Source organism: Gopherus evgoodei, chromosome 4 (genome assembly GCF_007399415.2).
Source record: "Gopherus evgoodei ecotype Sinaloan lineage chromosome 4, rGopEvg1_v1.p, whole genome shotgun sequence".
Lineage (NCBI taxonomy): Eukaryota > Metazoa > Chordata > Testudines > Testudinidae > Gopherus > Gopherus evgoodei.
The window spans coordinates 143,403,520-143,421,457 of record NC_044325.1 but is presented as its reverse complement, the minus strand read 5'-3'; the positions used below and the strand labels follow the sequence as shown (position 1 = coordinate 143,421,457).

General features: G+C 43.7%; 1 protein-coding gene across 5 annotated transcripts in view; it reads right to left on the bottom strand.

The window, feature by feature from the left end:
* SRGAP2 (SLIT-ROBO Rho GTPase activating protein 2) overlaps positions 1 to 17,938 on the bottom strand; it is a 255,349-nt gene that overhangs the window by 15,361 nt on the left and 222,050 nt on the right. For 4 of the 5 annotated variants that reach the window (XM_030561620.1, XM_030561619.1, XM_030561621.1 and 1 more), the window contains 5 exons: positions 17,428 to 17,505; positions 15,317 to 15,451; positions 13,717 to 13,822; positions 9,568 to 9,792; positions 5,045 to 5,124 (listed from right to left, as the gene is read on the bottom strand). In XM_030561620.1, coding sequence (XP_030417480.1) covers positions 5,045 to 5,124; positions 9,568 to 9,792; positions 13,717 to 13,822; positions 15,317 to 15,451; positions 17,428 to 17,505 — 624 coding nt within the window. Of the gene's footprint in view, positions 1 to 5,044; positions 5,125 to 9,567; positions 9,793 to 10,308; positions 11,832 to 13,716; positions 13,823 to 15,316; positions 15,452 to 17,427; positions 17,506 to 17,938 lie in introns of those variants that run through there. The other variant, XM_030561623.1, reaches the window with a different exon arrangement.

Sequence of the window (17,938 nt, the reverse complement as noted above, 5' to 3'; positions counted from 1 at the left end):
AAAAGCAATCTAGAGTAAATTTCTTCAAACGCAGCCCTGTGCTGGCAAGCAGGAGTTTTCATTAGCATTTAGGGAAGAAAAGACTTCTGCATTCAAGCTGCTTCAGAAGTAAGGCCTCTACTCAGACTATTTCTGCTGCCTTATGGGGCTTGCAGGGACCAGAACATTACAGATCCTGGCACTGTGGGAGGCTGATCTGTTCAGAGCAACAGCTGGCCTGTCATGGAAGCTAATAAAAATATTAAATGCCTGCATGTTATGATGAGCTCACACTGTTTATCAAGCACAATCCAAGGGCCCTCAGAGCTGTACAATACATGGAACAAGACAGCTCCTGCATGGGGAGCTTACAATCTAAAATAGAAAGTCTCATATCACACAATGACCAGATACTAACCCGTGGCACTTGTACTATGGAGGGGAGGACAGGATAGCTATCTAGACAGTCAGATTGATCCAACTCAAATAGCCTGGATCACTTTAAGATTTACAGTTCTGTCCTTGGCAAATTCTCTTTTGCAGCCAGGATATAAATTACAGCTCTAGGCTGGAATCAGGTAATTGAGTGAGCTTGGCTGCCTACTTCCTAATTATCTACAACTTACAAGCATCTTTAAGGAGCTAGGGGCCAGCTGCCTCTTGATGGGATTGGGTTCTTTTTAAAACAGCACACTTCAGGGATCACACAGCTTTTTTCCTGATCCTTCCAGAGCAACAGACCCTGTTCCTGGTGCAAGCCAAGGAAAGACGTGCCCTTATGTTGTCTTTAGCCTGCCATTGGGATTAGGGGAGGCTTCTTCATGGCTGCCTTTGGTAGTACAGTGGCCAGGCAGAGATGACCAAAAACAAACATCAAGTAGTAAGCCCTTTAAGTTATTCCTTGGGGAAAGCATGTGCACAGGAATTAGGCCATCTAGGACTTCCCTGAGCAGGATCAGCAGTGGCCTGGACATGATTCTCAGAGCAGCATAAATCCTGCAGGATGAACAGGGGCTGTAGTACCATTGTCTGATCAAACAGCAGAACAAAATGATTACTCACCCTAGAATTGTGATTGGTGTCTGTGGCTGCAGAGCATGAACAGACCGAGGGCTAAGACCAAGCAGGCACAACATTTGCTGGATTTAGCCTTCAATAATGGATTTTCCTAACACAAAACCAGACAGCAGCGCTTCTACTTAATTATACATTTCAGATACGTCTATGGACAGCCACAAAGGAGTCCCATCATCCGCCGCCACCAGCCTGCAAGGTGTTTGCATCGGTGAAAAATAGCTCACTTGTTTTCAGCTTGGAAAACTTTTATTTTCCAGTCCAGATTCCCTTGAGCATGTGGTTATCTGCTTCTGGCCCCCCGTTTTCCTTTTGCTTATTTGGTTCTTGGAACCAGTTCATTCATACCATTTAAAAAGTTAATAAAATAAAATAAAATAAATTTTTACACACATTTAATTACAAGTGAGGGAACTAGATTTTATTTTATTTTATTTTTTTTGGTAAATTTCATCTTTGTTTCGTTAACAATTGTTTATTATTCCAAATGAGCAGTGTACTCAGGTTTCTTACATTTCCGATTTGCCTTTTAGGACTCTGGATTTTAGCCAGACAAGTGATTTTAGACTTAAATTTCCAGTATTGCTGGGGCTCAGGCTCCAAGGAAAGAGCTGGGAATAAAGACCAAAAGACTAAGCCAAACACAACTCTCACTCTTAGTCTCAAAATCGGTGCTGGAGAGCAGCAGTTTACTGTCTCTCCACCAAATTCATGACATAGCGAACATGGAAATGCACTTGCACCCTCACCGTATCTATGGCCTGCCTCTGCCAGTCCCAGCTACCAAGTGTCTGATCACTCTTACATCGCAATGAACATTAACAGAATGGCAGCTCCAGAAACCACAGCCTTGTTCTTAGACACTGATTCCCTCCAACTCTCTGCCCTAGGATCCAGCTTCTAACCCTAGAGATCAGTGGCAAAGTATTTTCCAGGCTCGCATGTTGGTCACTAGGCAGCTGCTAAACAGACCAGGCCCCCATGGTATGAGTAGCATGCAGAAGCCAGCTGGTGGTTGTGCATTAGAGTGGCTAGTTGAGTGAGGAAAAACTTCTCTCACCTCACATCCAGAAACTGACTCAACCACCAACCAAAGTGTGAAAGGACTTAGTTTGCAAACCCAGCCTTTGCTACTGAGCATGCCTCGGATGACAGTCTCACTTGGTCTGGATTGCTTCTCGGCACCACTCCCAGAGCTGAGCTCCTTCATCCAACCAAGTGGCTCTTCAATCTCTTCTCTTGGAGACTGAGGGACAAATTCAGAGAACGTCTGAGTCCCTCTAACTTCCGCTTGGCTCCTCTCAAGAGTTAGCCTTGAAGGCACCATTTTGTGCCAAGCAGTGCACGCCCATGTGGGTGGCTACGAAGAGATCCTGCTCTGCCAGCACCCCTCACCTGGTGCATCTCCAGCCACCTGCTGGTCTGCCAAGGCACCTCTCAAGAGCCTATCTTGGGGATCTAACTCACGTCCTTGCTGCTACCAAAAGGCACCTTCATTTCCCTCCCAGCTAACAAAAACCTCCTGACCCCTCAGTAGTGACAAAGGCTCAGTTCTCCTCCCTTCCCCCTTCCAGGTGCCAAACTCTCCCTCCATACACTCTATACAGGTTGTGGGCAGCTGTTCCAAGACAACACTGATCTCACCTTGCATGAGGCTCCTCAAAGCCAAGCCCTAGTGGCTTTGGGATGGAGCCCAGCTCTAGCCCACAACTCATCTCTAATCATCTTGCTCTTTTGCTATACAAACCGTTCAACAATGGCATTCAAACACAAGCCAAGAAAGTCCACCTATCAGCATGTCTGCAAACAGAATTACAGTCCTGGGTAAATAGGCATCAGAGGGTATGTCTACATCTACAATTTTGCAGCGCTGGTTGTTACAGCTGTATTAGTACAGCTGTATAGGGCCAGCGCTGCAGAGTGGCCACACTTACAGCAACCAGCGCTGCAAGTGGTGTTAGATGTGGCCACACTGCAGCGCTGTTGGGCGGCTTCAAGAGGGGTTCGGGGAACGCGAGAGCAAACCGGGCAACGAGACCAGCTTCGCCGCGGTTTGCTCTCGCGTTCCCCGAACCCCTCTGCAAACCGCAGGGAAGGAGACCTGCTTGCACGGGGGTTCGGGGAACGCGAGAGCAAACCGGGGAAGGAGACCAGCTTCGCCGCGGTTTGCTCTCGCGTTCCCCGAACCCCCCTGCAAACTGCAGGGAAGGAGACCTGCTTGCACGGGGGTTCGGGGAACGCGAGAGCAAACCGGGGAAGGAGACTTGCTTGATTACCAGAGGCTTCCTCAGGTATGCTGGGATACTTGCTTATTCCACGGAGATCAAGAAAAGCGCTGGTAAGTGTCTACACTTGATTACCAGCGCTGGATCACCAGCGCTGGATCCTCTACACCCGAGACAAAACGGGAGTACGGCCAGCACTGCAAACAGGGAGTTGCAGCACTGGTGATGCCCTGCAGATGTGTACACCTCCTAAGTTGCAGCGCTGTAACCCCCTCACCAGCGCTGCAACTTTGTGATGTAGACAAGCCCAGAGTCTGCCTTTCCTTTGAGTGATGTCATTCCTTACTGGGTACGTAAATAACAGAAGGAAAGGCTCTCCCAAGCTTTCCAAAGGGACTGACTTTCAGAGGAACAAGATGTTTAAAGGGGACACGAGAGGCACATCATTTTACACCCATACTCTCTGTAATACCCGACAATCTTGATTAAAAGTCTCTTGACTGTGTTTTTCCCAGTTGAAGAACTAGTTTTTCTCCTTGATTCTCATATTTCTAACAGAGATGGCAGACAACACAGCTCACCAGTCTTTACTTCCTTGTTAGCGCGCCAGCAACATTAAGCCAACATGAATGTTTCCAAGCTATGGGATAGGTTAGCCGGTTAACCACTGGTGCAGAGACAGCAGTGGGAGCGTAGAAGAACAAGCCAATGCTACTGAATAGGTTGCTAAAGAACAATTCAAGACATGCAATCTAATTGAAAAGTCACATTTTCATCTGAAGATAGTGCAGCTCCTGTAGTCACAGGCGCTTCTCTAGGACAATTATAGCCAGCAGACATTATAATACAATGCACTTCTGTTTCTATTTGGTCAGTTTGCTTTGGGCATTGATCACCACTCCGAGTCAGTTTTGCTGCTTCAGACTGGCAGTTGCACTTTGTTATGCACTGGTACTCACAACATACCCACCCCTCCGCACTGCTCTGCAAGGAGCTCATGTGCATGGCTTTCCCCAACCCCTAAAAGGGGGCATTTTCACCAATAGCAGTGAGAAATGGGAATCAGTGAGTTTGGGGTTGTACTGTGTCTCTTCTTCCCTAGACTCTGCACAAGGCTGGGGAGGATAAGGAGACAGCTGGAAAGGTCAAGCAGAGGCTACTTCGTGGGACAAGGCTTAAATCCCCTCATAGTTACTGAGGCCAAGAGAAGGGCAGTGGAGGAGATCCCCAACAGAAACCAAAAATCAGCAGGGATTCCCTGTCCCTGAGACTGGCTCGTGGGGAGAAGGTAGGAGGGGTTTTTGCTTGCTTGTTTTAAATAAAGCAATTGGAACTTATGAACATGCAGGCTGCCTGCCAAGGCCACTGAAAGGGAAGAAGCTTGGCAGACAGCACATGGAGAGGGAGTGGGAGAGCAGGCAGGGACATGTTGACTGTTTGGCTTTCTGCTTAGCTCATGCTCCCCAGCTCAAAGACCCGTTTAAACAACAGGAGAGCAGAAAAGCCTGTGCAGAGCATTACAGACGACAGGAGTCTGTTTATGCTTGCTGCTATGGGAAGACACCTTTGGAAAACAGGATTTTTTAGAGTAGGTTTGAAAGATTCCTGATGGCAGTGTGCCTTCCAATTTTTTGGTGGATGTTGCAAACAGCTTTTCTGATTCAACTCCCCAACAGATTATCGGCACTTGAAATTTAAATTTAAGACAGCATCCCCATTCCCAACAAAAAACCAAAACTCCTGGACAGCTAAAATGCATCACGTACCATCATCACTTGTATGATGCTCAGCTGCTATATCCTGAACTGAATCTTCTGCTGAGGCTGTTTCTCCATGAGGACTTTCACTGCAGTGGGAAGAAATACATTCAGTGCATTACACTGGAGGAAAGTCATTTTATATCTACAAAAACAGTCACACTTAATTGAGTAGGTAAGCTCTAAAATAGGGTTTCAAGGGAGGTTGTAGAATCCATCATTGTTGGTTTTTAAGAACAGGTTCAACCTGTTCTTAAAAACCATCTTTCAAGGATGACCTACGTGTATTTGGTCCTGCCTCAGCGCAGGGGGCTGGTCTTGATGACTTTGCAAGGTCCCTTCCAGACTTACATTTCTGTGTCTATGAATACTAGGAGCTTTACATAGTGGTACCAAACCTGGATTCCATTATGCCAGGCACTCTTTAGAAGTGGACGCACTTACATGCATTGAAAACTATGTTGTTGAAAATCAAGCTGAGTCTCTACTTCCATGAGCACCTGGACTAGCCTTTTCAGTTTATGTATATCAGGGAAACCTGAGTTTAGATCTCATAACTGGGCCCTCAGAAGATTTTAGATGTTACAGATGGAAAAGGCATAATAAAAGTCTTGTTCATCTTCTCTGGCACTCGAGGATTATTCTCTACACGACATTATCCATTGCTCTCATTAGTTACTCAAGTTACGGAATGTCTCACTTGCCCTACAGGAGATTATTCCACGATTTAATAGGATGCTTCAGATTCTTTTCTTCTGATCAGTTTAAAATGTTCTTGTCTTAATTTCACCAAACAACTGACTCTCATATCAGTTTAACTGGCATAAGTCTATTTACAGATGCCTAAGCACCTCTATTATATGAAATGAGACAGAGCGTGATGAAGATCACACATGTAAGAAGTGGAAAACAAAGGGGAGGGAATTGAGGCACTCTCCCAAATCACCCTGCAGAGCTGAACTGCCAGTTAGCAATGATACCACTAACAATTCCACATGAGGAGCACTCTCCCCGCCTCTATACAGGAATATATTGTTGAAGGGAAAACTTGCTTGCTCTAGGTTTATGGCCTCCATGCACCAGACTGAGTGGACCTTAAATCACCTCAAAAGCAGTTTTTACATCTCTTCAGAGGATCATAACATGATCCGTCTTTTTGGCCCTGAAAAGGTTAGAGTAAGAGTTCACTGATGCCTCATACTCTCCTTTTAAGAATCTGTTAGCGAGATCCATCTCCTCCTATTTAAAAAAGAAAATGAAAAAGAAAAAGAGGCGCCTGAACAATCCCAGGATCTCATTACATACACCAATCACTTTGCTTCCTAGCCCTCTTCAAAGACCACACCTCAGGAGGCACTAGTTAACTTTCCCATCCTTTACTAGGCAGAATAAACACACTGCAAAGTTTAATAAAAGAACCTAAAGCCAACAGAAAGCCCCAGGAGGGCTATAGTATTACAGGCTAAAATTTCACCCAGATTGTGCAGTAATGTAGCATACAAACAGCTCTAATGATCTAAACACTGTGAAAAGAGAAGAAGGATCACATTCCTTCCCTCCCCCCTCATAGAACACTTCCAACCAAAACCCCCCTGCCCCTGCTGTAAAGAGATCCTCTCTCTCTACGGATCCCGTGAGCGCTTGGATGCTGTAAAAAAGGAGTGCTAGGCTGCTGAGTTCAAAAGAGGGAGTGTTGGCAATATATATTGCCAGAGGAATGCAAGTCAAGTTGAGCATCTTTAAACACTGTTCTCCTCATCAATTCTAATGTTCACATAAGATTCCTTAAAAGCAGCAAAGAATCCTGTGGCACCTTATAGACTAACAGATGTTTTGGAGCATGAGCTTTCGTGGGTGAATACCCACTTCCTCAGATGCATGTAATGGAAATATCCAGGGGCAGGTATATATATGTGTGCTAGCAAGCAAGCTAGAGATAACGAGGTCAGTTCAATCAGGGAGGATGAGGCCCTGTTCTAGCAGTTGAGGTGTGAAAACCAAGAGAGGAGAAACTGGTTCTGTAATTTGACACCATCAGCTCAGGATTGAACAAAGACTGTGAATGGCTTGCCAATTACAGAACCAGTTTCTCCTCTCTTGGTTTTCACACCTCAACTGCTAGAACAGGGCCTCATCCTCCCTGATTGAACTGACCTCGTTATCTCTAGCTTGCTTGCTAGCACACATATATATACCTGCCCCTGGATATTTCCATTACATGCATCTGAGGAAGTGGGTATTCACCCACGAAAGCTCATGCTCCAAAACGTCTGTTAGTCTATAAGGTGCCACAGGATTCTTTGCTGCTTTTACAGATCCAGACTAACACGGCTACCCCTCTGATACTTAATAAGATTCCTTGACTCTAACCACCACCTCATCAACACTGTATATTCTCATGTGGAGTCAATCTGCTCAGACAGATAGGCATGGGATAGGTTTTTTTTAAAAGGTGCTCATATGAAGGGCCTAAATCTCAACTGCAAACTGTACATTGTGTCCTGCCCTCTCTGCTCCCAGCGCAAGTCATTTCCATTCTCCTCAGCAGCTGCTGATTTAAAGTGACGGCCACACAGTGAGAGCATGGAAAGCAATGTGCACAGAGCACATCAAGGATGGCTCCTAGCCACGGGGGGCCTCTGCACTGGAGCATCAGCATTTGTACATTACTAGGTAAGGACAAGAGAAGGTAGCTGAGGTTGAGGCTGGGGAAGCAGCGGCAGCTTTCAGGTGCAGACGCACTCATCTCCCTTTGTCTGATGAACTAGCTCAGACAGGAGGGGATCCACTTTGCCACATGCAAGCTCTGCAGCAGAAAGCCCTGTGGGCAATGACTAACAGCCACTTAATACCACAGCTACCATGAGGCTTGAATGGTAACCAGATGCTTTTTCCTGATTCATTTCTTCAAACATTTTAAATCACGCTCAACTCCACCCCTCCCTGGTTTCCCTCGTAAGTAGCAAAGGGGGAGGGGGGTATGAAGATAGAAGAAAAATAGAGACAAGGCAAGTAAATAGAGGTAAGTGATAGGAACCTGAAGAACATTTTAATGTGTTTTTTTTTTAAAGCAGATGAGACTTTGCCTTCCCAACCCTAAAATGCAGTGACGGTCAGCATAGGAGGACATGATTTTGCATGGTCACTTTCTCAGCTGTAGATCTAATGGCATGTCTGAAGCCAGGCACCCTCATATTTTCCAAAGCAAGTTGTAAGTGGAAAGAGCACTTGGGAGCCAGACACTAGAGTAACATAAGTTAAAAAAACCCAGAGATCCCCTTCACCATGTACTGTATTTGCCTAAGTATTAGTAATTTGGAGTAGGGATTGTCCCCTACACATCCCTGCCAAGTTCCATGTACATTTTAACACAACAACCAACATGTACAACGCATTAATTGAAATAATCATCACATGCTAAATATTTAACTTTTTAATTCCTTATGACAGCTCCCATCTGCCTAGGGGAAACCTCACACATAATGAAAATACAGGTCTCTGAAAGGATTTAAAAAAGTCAGCCCATACAGCTCAGCCAGCTAGCAAAAATCAATGGAAGCCATGAAGAGTAAATCAATCAAAATGCCATTGCAATAGCCCTTTGTTAAAAACTTCTAGCAGTTGGTAAAAAAAAAAAAAAAAAAAAAACAGTCTCTCCTCACATCTCAGATGGTTGATGAGTTATCCTACCCTGTAATACGGCAGAAAAAAAAGTCAACAAGCTCTGCCAATAGAGTGACTTCCTTTTTTTAATATCAACACAAGAAAATCATTTGCCTTCCTGGGGCAAGGGCAGTGAGACAGTTAAACATTCTTCCTTTAAGCGGGAGGTGGGTGAAATCAATTCAACCACTAGGAAAGCAAACACCTCCCTTCCCCCTCCCTCCACAACCTTCCACCCCAGATGACAGGAGCCACTCTGGCTCAATTGTTTCCAGATGCTGCCTTCTGACAGAATGTGTGGCCAGGCCTCCTGGGGTTTTGGTTGGATGGAAATAGTGATTTTGTATTTAACCCCCGGTCAGTACTGTCCTGAAAACTAAACCATGTTACACCTTTCTAGGTTCAGCTGCAATCAACCCTGTACCTCAAAGAATGTCACTTAAAATAGGCAGAAAAAAAGAGAAAAAAAGTTAGAACATAAGGGACGAACACAGTCAACATACTGTCTGTGTGGCTTCCTCCAGGAGATAATGGTCATCACAGCTACAAGACTAACTGTGGTCATTTATTCTCCTTCAATAGAATGAAGCACAGGTTTGACATTTGGGTCACTGGCTATTTCTTACAGGGCCTATTTCATGTAAGTCACTGGCTCCCTGAAAGGACGAGAGCCATCTTGTTCCTTCCGCAATCCATGTTTTCTTTTTTTTTTTCTTTTTTTTTTCTTCCCAAAACTCCTTTAAATTCTGGGACTGGTGCTAGAGGCTGGAATTTGACAATGTAGTGTGCATAACTACAACACCCAATTAGTTAATGAGAACATTAAGTGCTGGCCTCCTTCCTCTGCTCCCTAATGGCTCCTACTGTACCAGTAATCCTCAGTGCTTCCACCCCTGCTGTAGACTGGGCCTTCCAGTTCTCTCAGTCCTGGGAAGATATTCTCATGTTGGATGATGATGGTTTTGATCAGCTCGTTGACATGAGCCTGGCAGGAAACCTGATCGTGGCCTTCAGGCACAGACATCAGCGTGGGCCCGAAGCAGATGGCCAAGTTGTAGGGATCCATCATGTTCTCTTCACTGAATTGAGATAAACTGCAAAAGACAGGGAGAAGAGGATTAATACGAGCCAACAATACCGACACCTCCTGCTAGGGAGCCAACATCTAAAATTGAGAGGTCTAGCTTCTGGTGCTCTGCTCTTTAAGCCCCTTCTGCTGGGAACAGAACATTCTGGGTCAATAAAGGAAAAATAAGAGTGACTGGAATTTATTGGGGAAGGAGGAACCTCTAGATGCGCCTCCCAGGATCTGACAGCCTGATCTGACACGGCTTCCATGAAGACAGATTCCTAGTTGAAATCTGTACTGAAAAACAGAGAAAATTTTGCTGCTTGCTGACATGCTGATTTCTTTACTCAATCACTAAGGCATTTTTCCATTTCCCTAACATCCTCCTCAATCAGCACACGCAGCATTGGTAAAGAAAGAAAATGTCAGACTGTTCCTCTTTTCAATAGCTTTATTCTTCACGCAGACTCAATTTCATTGCCGGGGATTTATTTACATGTGGTCGACTGTCTGCACCCTGCTCCGATAGCAGCTGCTGCAGTAACACCTTACATCCAATCAAGAGGCCAAGGCAGGCCTGACTGAGTCACTGCTGCTCCACACATCACAGCCTGCAGCACCGAACACAGCAAGGGAGCTGGCAACCAAGGAGCCCTTCTGCTTCTTTCCATTTGCACCCTCCTTGAAACTGAGTTCTTTCCAAGCCTAAAGGCTCCCAATAGCACAAGAATAAGCCAACGCTCCCTATGGAAGCGGCCACTAGGACTTTTAGTATTAGCTATAGGAACATATTGAAACCCTTTCAAGTTGAAAAGCAAGGCCAGCTGGAGTTAAAAACCTCCACGAGACTGTAGAGGTTTGGGGACCGTGTTCTTTTGAAAGGCTTTGGGAAGCTGACTTCACAAGCAGAAGCATATCCTGCCTTATAACTGCTGTTTATAATCTCACTGCGGCCCTGCATCCAGTTCCAGAGCAAAACCTGATCTCCTCTGCCTGACTCTGTGCTTGGTAGCGTGAGTGAGGTAGTGTATTCTCCAAACCAAACCCCTTCCCAAAGACCAAGATGTTTCTTGTTAGTAGCTTTTCCTGGAGCCGATCTGTAGGATTTACCAAGTGCAGCCGGAACACCGAGTCTCTGCACAGCAACACTTCTTTAATCTGAATAAATTTATCCCCAAATCTGTAATTTAAGCCTTTCAAGGCTTCAGTTAATGGTTAAGCACTGAACAGAGAGCTAAATTCTAGAACAACCCCCTTGAAAGACCCTGTTTTCCAGTTCACTTCTTAAAATAATTAAGCTATTAAAGCTGGAAGGAAACATTCACTTCAATGACTCCAGAAGTGACATCTGTGGAATGAGAATCCCAAGGCATCGAAGAATTTTACAGCACTATTGTGGAAAGTTTCTCTTCTTGCACTGCAGAGTCTCTCTTTCCTATGCCAGAGCTTGGGTGGAGGAAAAGACAGTGGTAATCTTGTGAATGTTTTTTGGTTTTCCACAGTGCAGTAACAATTTCTGCAATATATATAGGATCGGATTCAACAAATGCCCTGGACCATTTTAATAAGGGTCTTTAAACTCGTTACCAAGTTTTACCTAAGAGACTGGGCATCTCTCAGGAGCAGCTGATGTACTAGCACCTCAAACACAGGTAACAGGACTCAAGTCTCTGAATTATTTAATGTCGATTGCCACATGAGCAGTAAAACCAAAATATCATCATCTTATTTTAATAACCTGCTTGCATCCAGAAGAAGCTTGAAGTGCTTTGCAAATTTACATATGCAGGAATCACTTCACCACCACCACCCCGCACAGAAATGCAGCCACCTCTGAGGTTGAACACACGAGCACAACACATCAGCACAACTGCTCTGAGAACTCTTATTGCCCAAGCTGTTTATAAGAGTGCACAGCATTTAGGACAGAAAGAAAAATACCATCTCAATGAAAATACATAGTTAGCTATCATATTTAGATAGGATGCAAAGTGGGCAAACATTCCACTTAACTTATCTCAAGTGAAATGGGCTCCGTAATCACCACAAGTGGAGATAATATCCCTAGAAAATACAATGACGTTACATCAATCTGGGGCAGCAGTTCAATACTTAGCAGGAAGAGTAATCTACTGAAACAGCAGTTCCATCTCCTGCTGCATACTGGGTTACTCTAGAATGTCTCCCATCCAAGCATGACCAGGCCTGGTCCTATTTAGTTTGCAATACTGAGGATTTTACAACTCTAGGGAGTATTGTCTGCAGGTGGAGGTTGGATTTACATCACTTTCAGTTTTGCTATGAAGTCAGCCTTAGGGTTTATTTAGAGTCCTTTGCTTTTCAAGTTAGATTTTGGAAGTGCGGCTAATCCAATTAGGAGCCAAGACAATTCAACAAGCTACAGTGATTTTTATTTCAGCTTCAGAAGTCAGAGGGAGTTGCATATGCATGTCTAAACAGAGTTTGATCCTCTGAGTTTTCGGGCTATGCTTTATTTCATCAATAATGTCTGTTGTATTGTTGTGTAAGACTGGTCATTCAATGGCCATAGCATATGTACTTATTAGTTAAAAATCAATTAGATTTCTCAAAGCAGTTGTAGAAATAGATTTCCCAAGCTCCACACAAACTAAACACATCCTATTTCTCCAATGGGAAAATGAATCCATTCTGGAAGTCAAATTTTCCTCCATTTTATTGGAGGCACAGTGGGGGCAAAAAGGGCTGCTTTGTCTAGCTAGTTTTAATGACCTGTGGGAGACAGATGAGAGAAAGGGCAAGAGGTTCCATATCCCTCTATAAGTTATTTATAGCTGAAACCTCAAATTGCAGTACAAGATGTTAAAGCCATCATGAGGAAAAGGATGAGACATCCATCCTCCAGGCTGCCAAAATGATGCGATTAAGATGACTGAGCTCTGCAGAGCTGCGCCTCAGAATTCAGCTCTGAAGCATGGAAGATTGAATCTTCTTGTACGGTCAACTCCCCTGACGCAATGGGTCAACCAGACAGGAATCCACAGAGCAATGCCAATATATAATCACTGGGACAGTGCCTGGTTTTCTATTGCTTGGTTTTAGTATAATGTTTCAGGGAACTTTGGTGATGTCTAGAGGGAGGCTGCAAAATTTAGCTCCAGATCCAAAAACTTCTGGGGATGTCCTGATCCAGAATTTTGGTTTAGTCTGTTACAAAGGTGCCAGATGGGAAGGTCAGATTCAGTCTCTGCCAAAGTTTAGGAACGTACGGATCTAGTGTTTTGATTCAAGCCCAAATACTGTGTATATACCATAGATAATTTAAACATCCCCTCCCAAATGCAGTCTCTCTCTGTTTTGTATCTGCCCCAATGTGAACATGATGAAGGACACCACCACTGGACCACCCATTCGATGTTATCAGCTTCCATACAGAATATATGCAGGGATGCAACATTTCCTCCTCTTAGCATCATCAAGAGCCCCACAGCATGCAAGGAGAATAAGGCTGGGTTCCCTCTGCCAGCAGAGCTCCATGTACCCACCAGCTGGGGAGTAAGGATCTTATGCATTTTGAGCCCATTTACCCCAACAAGGATGGAGTAGGCAGCATTCCCAATTCTTGCTAGCCTGGGACCCAGACCCTGATCATTCTTGTTGCACTTCCACTAGTTTACCAGGCTAGCTCCAGTATTATGAATTTTCATTTCAAGAACTCTGTTTAAGTTGCTGAAGTATTTTCTAGATACCGTTTGCAATGCTGACAGGCCCAGCAAAATAGATACAATAGTTAAGTAAGCAGGCTGAGAGGCAACAAACTGCTACCAGCAAAGAGAATGGCACTTGTACCCTGAACGACTTGCTCTGGATCAGAAACTACAGAGTGTCAAATCTGCAGTCCTCTAATTCAGCATATTTATACCATTCCCAACATCTACTGCAGAGCTCTGGTGCTTTCAGGGATACTCACTGACTGAGGAATGCAAAGAGGTATCTCATTACAATCAGAGTGGTTTTAGGCAAGCTCAGAAGGACCTTCCGGATGTGTAGTGCTCTTTCTTGTAAGTTATCCATTGCTGAAAGGAGGAAAGAGCACCATACAGTTAAATTATCACCATGGCCATACCTGAAGTCAATGAATCTGCACATTTGTGGCACACTAGGATGTTCCCTACACTAGGGTGTAAAATATTAAAGATTGGAGCCAAGATACAGTAGCACAGAATCTTGGGGAAGAAAGGGGCTATCTGCTTCTTGTTACGTGTATGATGTGTTCTCCAGAAATGCCTTAAAGGAGGATGTAATGTATGCATAACCTGTTCTGCAAAGCCCTTTATTGCAAAGATGCAGGGTATGTGTAATCTATCTGCAGGTTCCCTTACAGTGTGGGTGCACTGAGTGATGTCTGTTTCACTAGATCCAACACAATAGCTCATTCCAATTAGCCTCAAAAGGTGGATGTTGAACAAAAAAGTGTTTGGTCTGACTCAGAAAATAGATTACCATAGCTAAAGGGTGAGCTAAAAGCTCTGTGTGCAGCAGACGACTGAGGAAAAAAAGTGGGCAGCATAAATCCTCAGCCCTGGAAGGATGAAGTTAGTTGGAAGCAGATTTCTTTTCATCTAATATGAATTAAGCTTTGTAAAGTCATTTACTGTGAGAAGAAAACCATGAGTTGTTTCGGAAGCAGTTATCTTTGCCCCACTTCAAAGGCTGCTGTTGATGGCTATTCCACTGCCTGGACAATAGATTCATTCTTTGCTGCTGAATGATTTGGCAATAATGGGACCATTTAAACTTGGTTTCCAAAAAAAAAGAAAAAGCTTTGAAATAATCCAAGCTGTTTATACCTGGACTGTGATCACTCTCACATTATACATTCAGTAGTGAGAGTCCATAAGGAATCTTCCTTGTGGTTATGGAAGGGTTATTCAGACTGGTTAAAACACACAGCTGCTTCCCTTCTGGAAATACATGGCATGCACCAGAACAGATGTGCTGCATGTACATGGATAGCAGCCTGGTCAGAAAAACTCTGCTAGAACAGTGGGCTTCCAAGATGGCAGCTGCAAGCACATTCTGAGTTGAGGTCTTTAAAGGAGCATTTTGTGCAAATTATTATTATTAAAAAAAAACTACTACATATGAAGCTTTGGCTCTGAAGATGCTGTGGCCACCATCTTGGAAACATGCTGCTGTGGTGCAGATCCTGAAGGATCCACTTCATTCTGTTCTCAGATTCACTTTCCTAAACAGGCTCTGCAATGAGATTAAGGAGTGCTGCAAAGAGATCTGAGCATCCTCTCTGGATGGTGGCTGGAGCACGGAGCCTAAAAGGGATTAGGAGAAATATTTTGGGAGAGGATGAAGATGGGATGCTCAAAAAAAGCAGTCTGGGCTATGATGGAAAATAAAATCAACATTTCTAGTGCAATAAAAGTTTGCTCTTATGACCATAAACTTATCTTTTTTGGTGGGAAATGGGGGAGGAGGGGTTTGATAAAGGGTCATCTGCATTTTTTTGCAGGTCTCCTATTTAAATAGAAAACACCATTCCTTCATCTACTTACTGACACAGGCAATCAGATCATGAAAGATTTCCTTCGGAAACAGAGGGTGCTCCAGCCCTCGGAAGTAGAGTTTCAGAACTCCCGCTACTGAGTCCATATCATGGTCGTTTTGGTCTCCAGCCAGTGGATCCTCCCCTAGTTACAACAAAAACAATTTTTAAAAAAAAAGGAGGTAGGGAGGAAAATTAAGAACTTCTTGGTAGACAGAGGATCTGGCTGCTCTGCTAGAAGAACATGTTTCAGTCAGAAAGAAGGACCCATGTAATCCAAAGGTTACTCCCTATTCCCCCAAACACTGAGCAGGCAATGGGTGATTGGGAAAGCCATCCTCTAAGTACAGCAATCAAGAAAGGTCCTTGGCAGCCATCCTCTGTGGCTGGAGGTGGCTACATGCCCTCAGTCAGGCAGATAAAGGGGTTGACATTCTCACCTGACCCCAGCACATGAGGAAGAGTCCCCCACCTATGACCACACTGGGGTGAAATTATTCCTGGAGCTGTACTAACTTTGGGAGGCTCTGCAGTCCATGTGGTTTTGGTTGGAGGGAACAGACCCAGTATTTGCTTAACTGGGTTATAGGAGATAAGAAGCACATTACCAGGTGAGCAATTTATGGCAATCAGCTATGTGATTCACTGTGGATTGCTTTGGGGCCTGCACAGCAGGCCAATGCTTGTGCCAATCACTACCTTTACAGGTCTTAGAAGGAGACACGTGCTGGATTGGTAGGAAAATAAAGTTTCCGGTGCAGTTAATTTGTGATTACTTATACTGTAGTTCGCCTATTACAAAAGAGATGACACACACCGAAGGAGCTGTTCCCTATAGAAAACTCCCCATCAAATATAATTAGATTTTATGATGGGGCAAACCTCAAATCGAAGCTATATATATCCATTATGCGATGGAAATTACCAAAGCTTGCCTATTATTTTAATAACCACACAGGATAATAAATGGTCCACTATGAACCAGAGTATTATCTTTGATATTAACTGCTACCAAGGGTTCTGGATGCAGTAATAAACTGCACAGACATCATTGTTAACTTCGTCAGTTCTGTATATCATCCTCTTTAGAGGGACAAGCAAAATGAAGCTAAAAAAAGTAATGTTATTTTGGTGATATTGGAATAACTGGCTGTTTTCCCTGAAATGTCTGGCATCTATCCTTTACTTTAAGAAAGGTGGTCTTTGAGTCTGGTGTTGTAAGCACTCAACCCCACCACATATGCATTTCCTTTGTTCTCCAAAGGTATTTCATTCTCAGATAAAAGCCAGATGCATTGTAGCCTCAACAACCTCATGATTAGGTAGAATAAGATCGCATCTCTAAAATAGGTACCCCTCTCTCTCTCTCTCATTGATAGCAATTTGCTATGCACCCACATCTGGGATGTGGAGACGTGAACATGAAAACTTACAAATCATGCGTCACTTGCAACATGAAACGTATGAGGAAGCAGGACCAGCCTAGGACTGACCTGAAAGCTAACTTTCTCTCTGATCCCACTGCAGCAGGGAGACTGGGTCAGATGTGACTTGCTGTGGCCCCCAAGGAGTTGCTTGTGCACAATGCCAATCGTATATGGAAGCTAAAAACCCAACAAAAGTCCTCCAAATAAGAGTAAAATGAACAGTGAGTTGAAATGGACTCTCTTACTTGGCGATGAATTGACTAAATGTAGTCATATTGCTTTACAAGGAATGTCAGGGGCAACAGATCCCACCCCAGGCACGGAATAGAGTCTATTCACAAGGTGGAGGAAAAACAGACTAAGTAGTTAAATCCAAGAAGGAAATGTGTGCAGTCATTAAGCAATCCAACATGACGGGTCAAAATTCTGAATCATTATTATACGGTAATGTTGCAAGATATGAAGCATAACATACCAAGGGACTTAATATGTTCAAAGTTAGCGAGCACTGAAAAAGATTATCTGCCTGGAGTCATTTATAAAGCGTAGAACTGTAAAAAACAAAACAAAACAAACAAAACCCCCCCCCACACACACTACTCAGGGCACAATCAGTTGTGTCCAAAACACTAAAAGGTATTTTAGAATGCTAACACCTTTGGTGATTGTATGATACAGAACATACCCTCCTTACCTCTCTCAAATGCATTTTTGATATCATTCACCTCAACCTGTGATCCAGACACTCTGAATATGCCTTCATGCTGCAGTCCTGTAACGCAATAAGAGAAACCCACAATGACAGTCAAAGATTTCAACTCAGTTCCACATCTGGCAAAGTAATATTGCATTATCGATTTGAAAAGATGTGATTTTTATTGGAAAGTGTCAGTAAATGTCTGTTTCACCATATATCACAAATCAACAAAAACATTTCCCTATGATAACTGAAGTTTACAAATAGACAAAGTTAGAAACACACTGCTTGAGAATGTAGTTTGTTTTAAGAATATTTGGCATGTGATGTTGACAATTTGACTTTTAACAGTTTATAATGCTTTAACTTTTTGAATCTTAACGTGTACTGTCATTAAATCATCATCTGACCTCTGTATAATTTCCAACAAGTGTGAAAATTCTGATACAACTTTTAAAAAAATGCTTAAAGCTCATAATTTTGTGCAACTGCAAAAATTTAAAGTCAT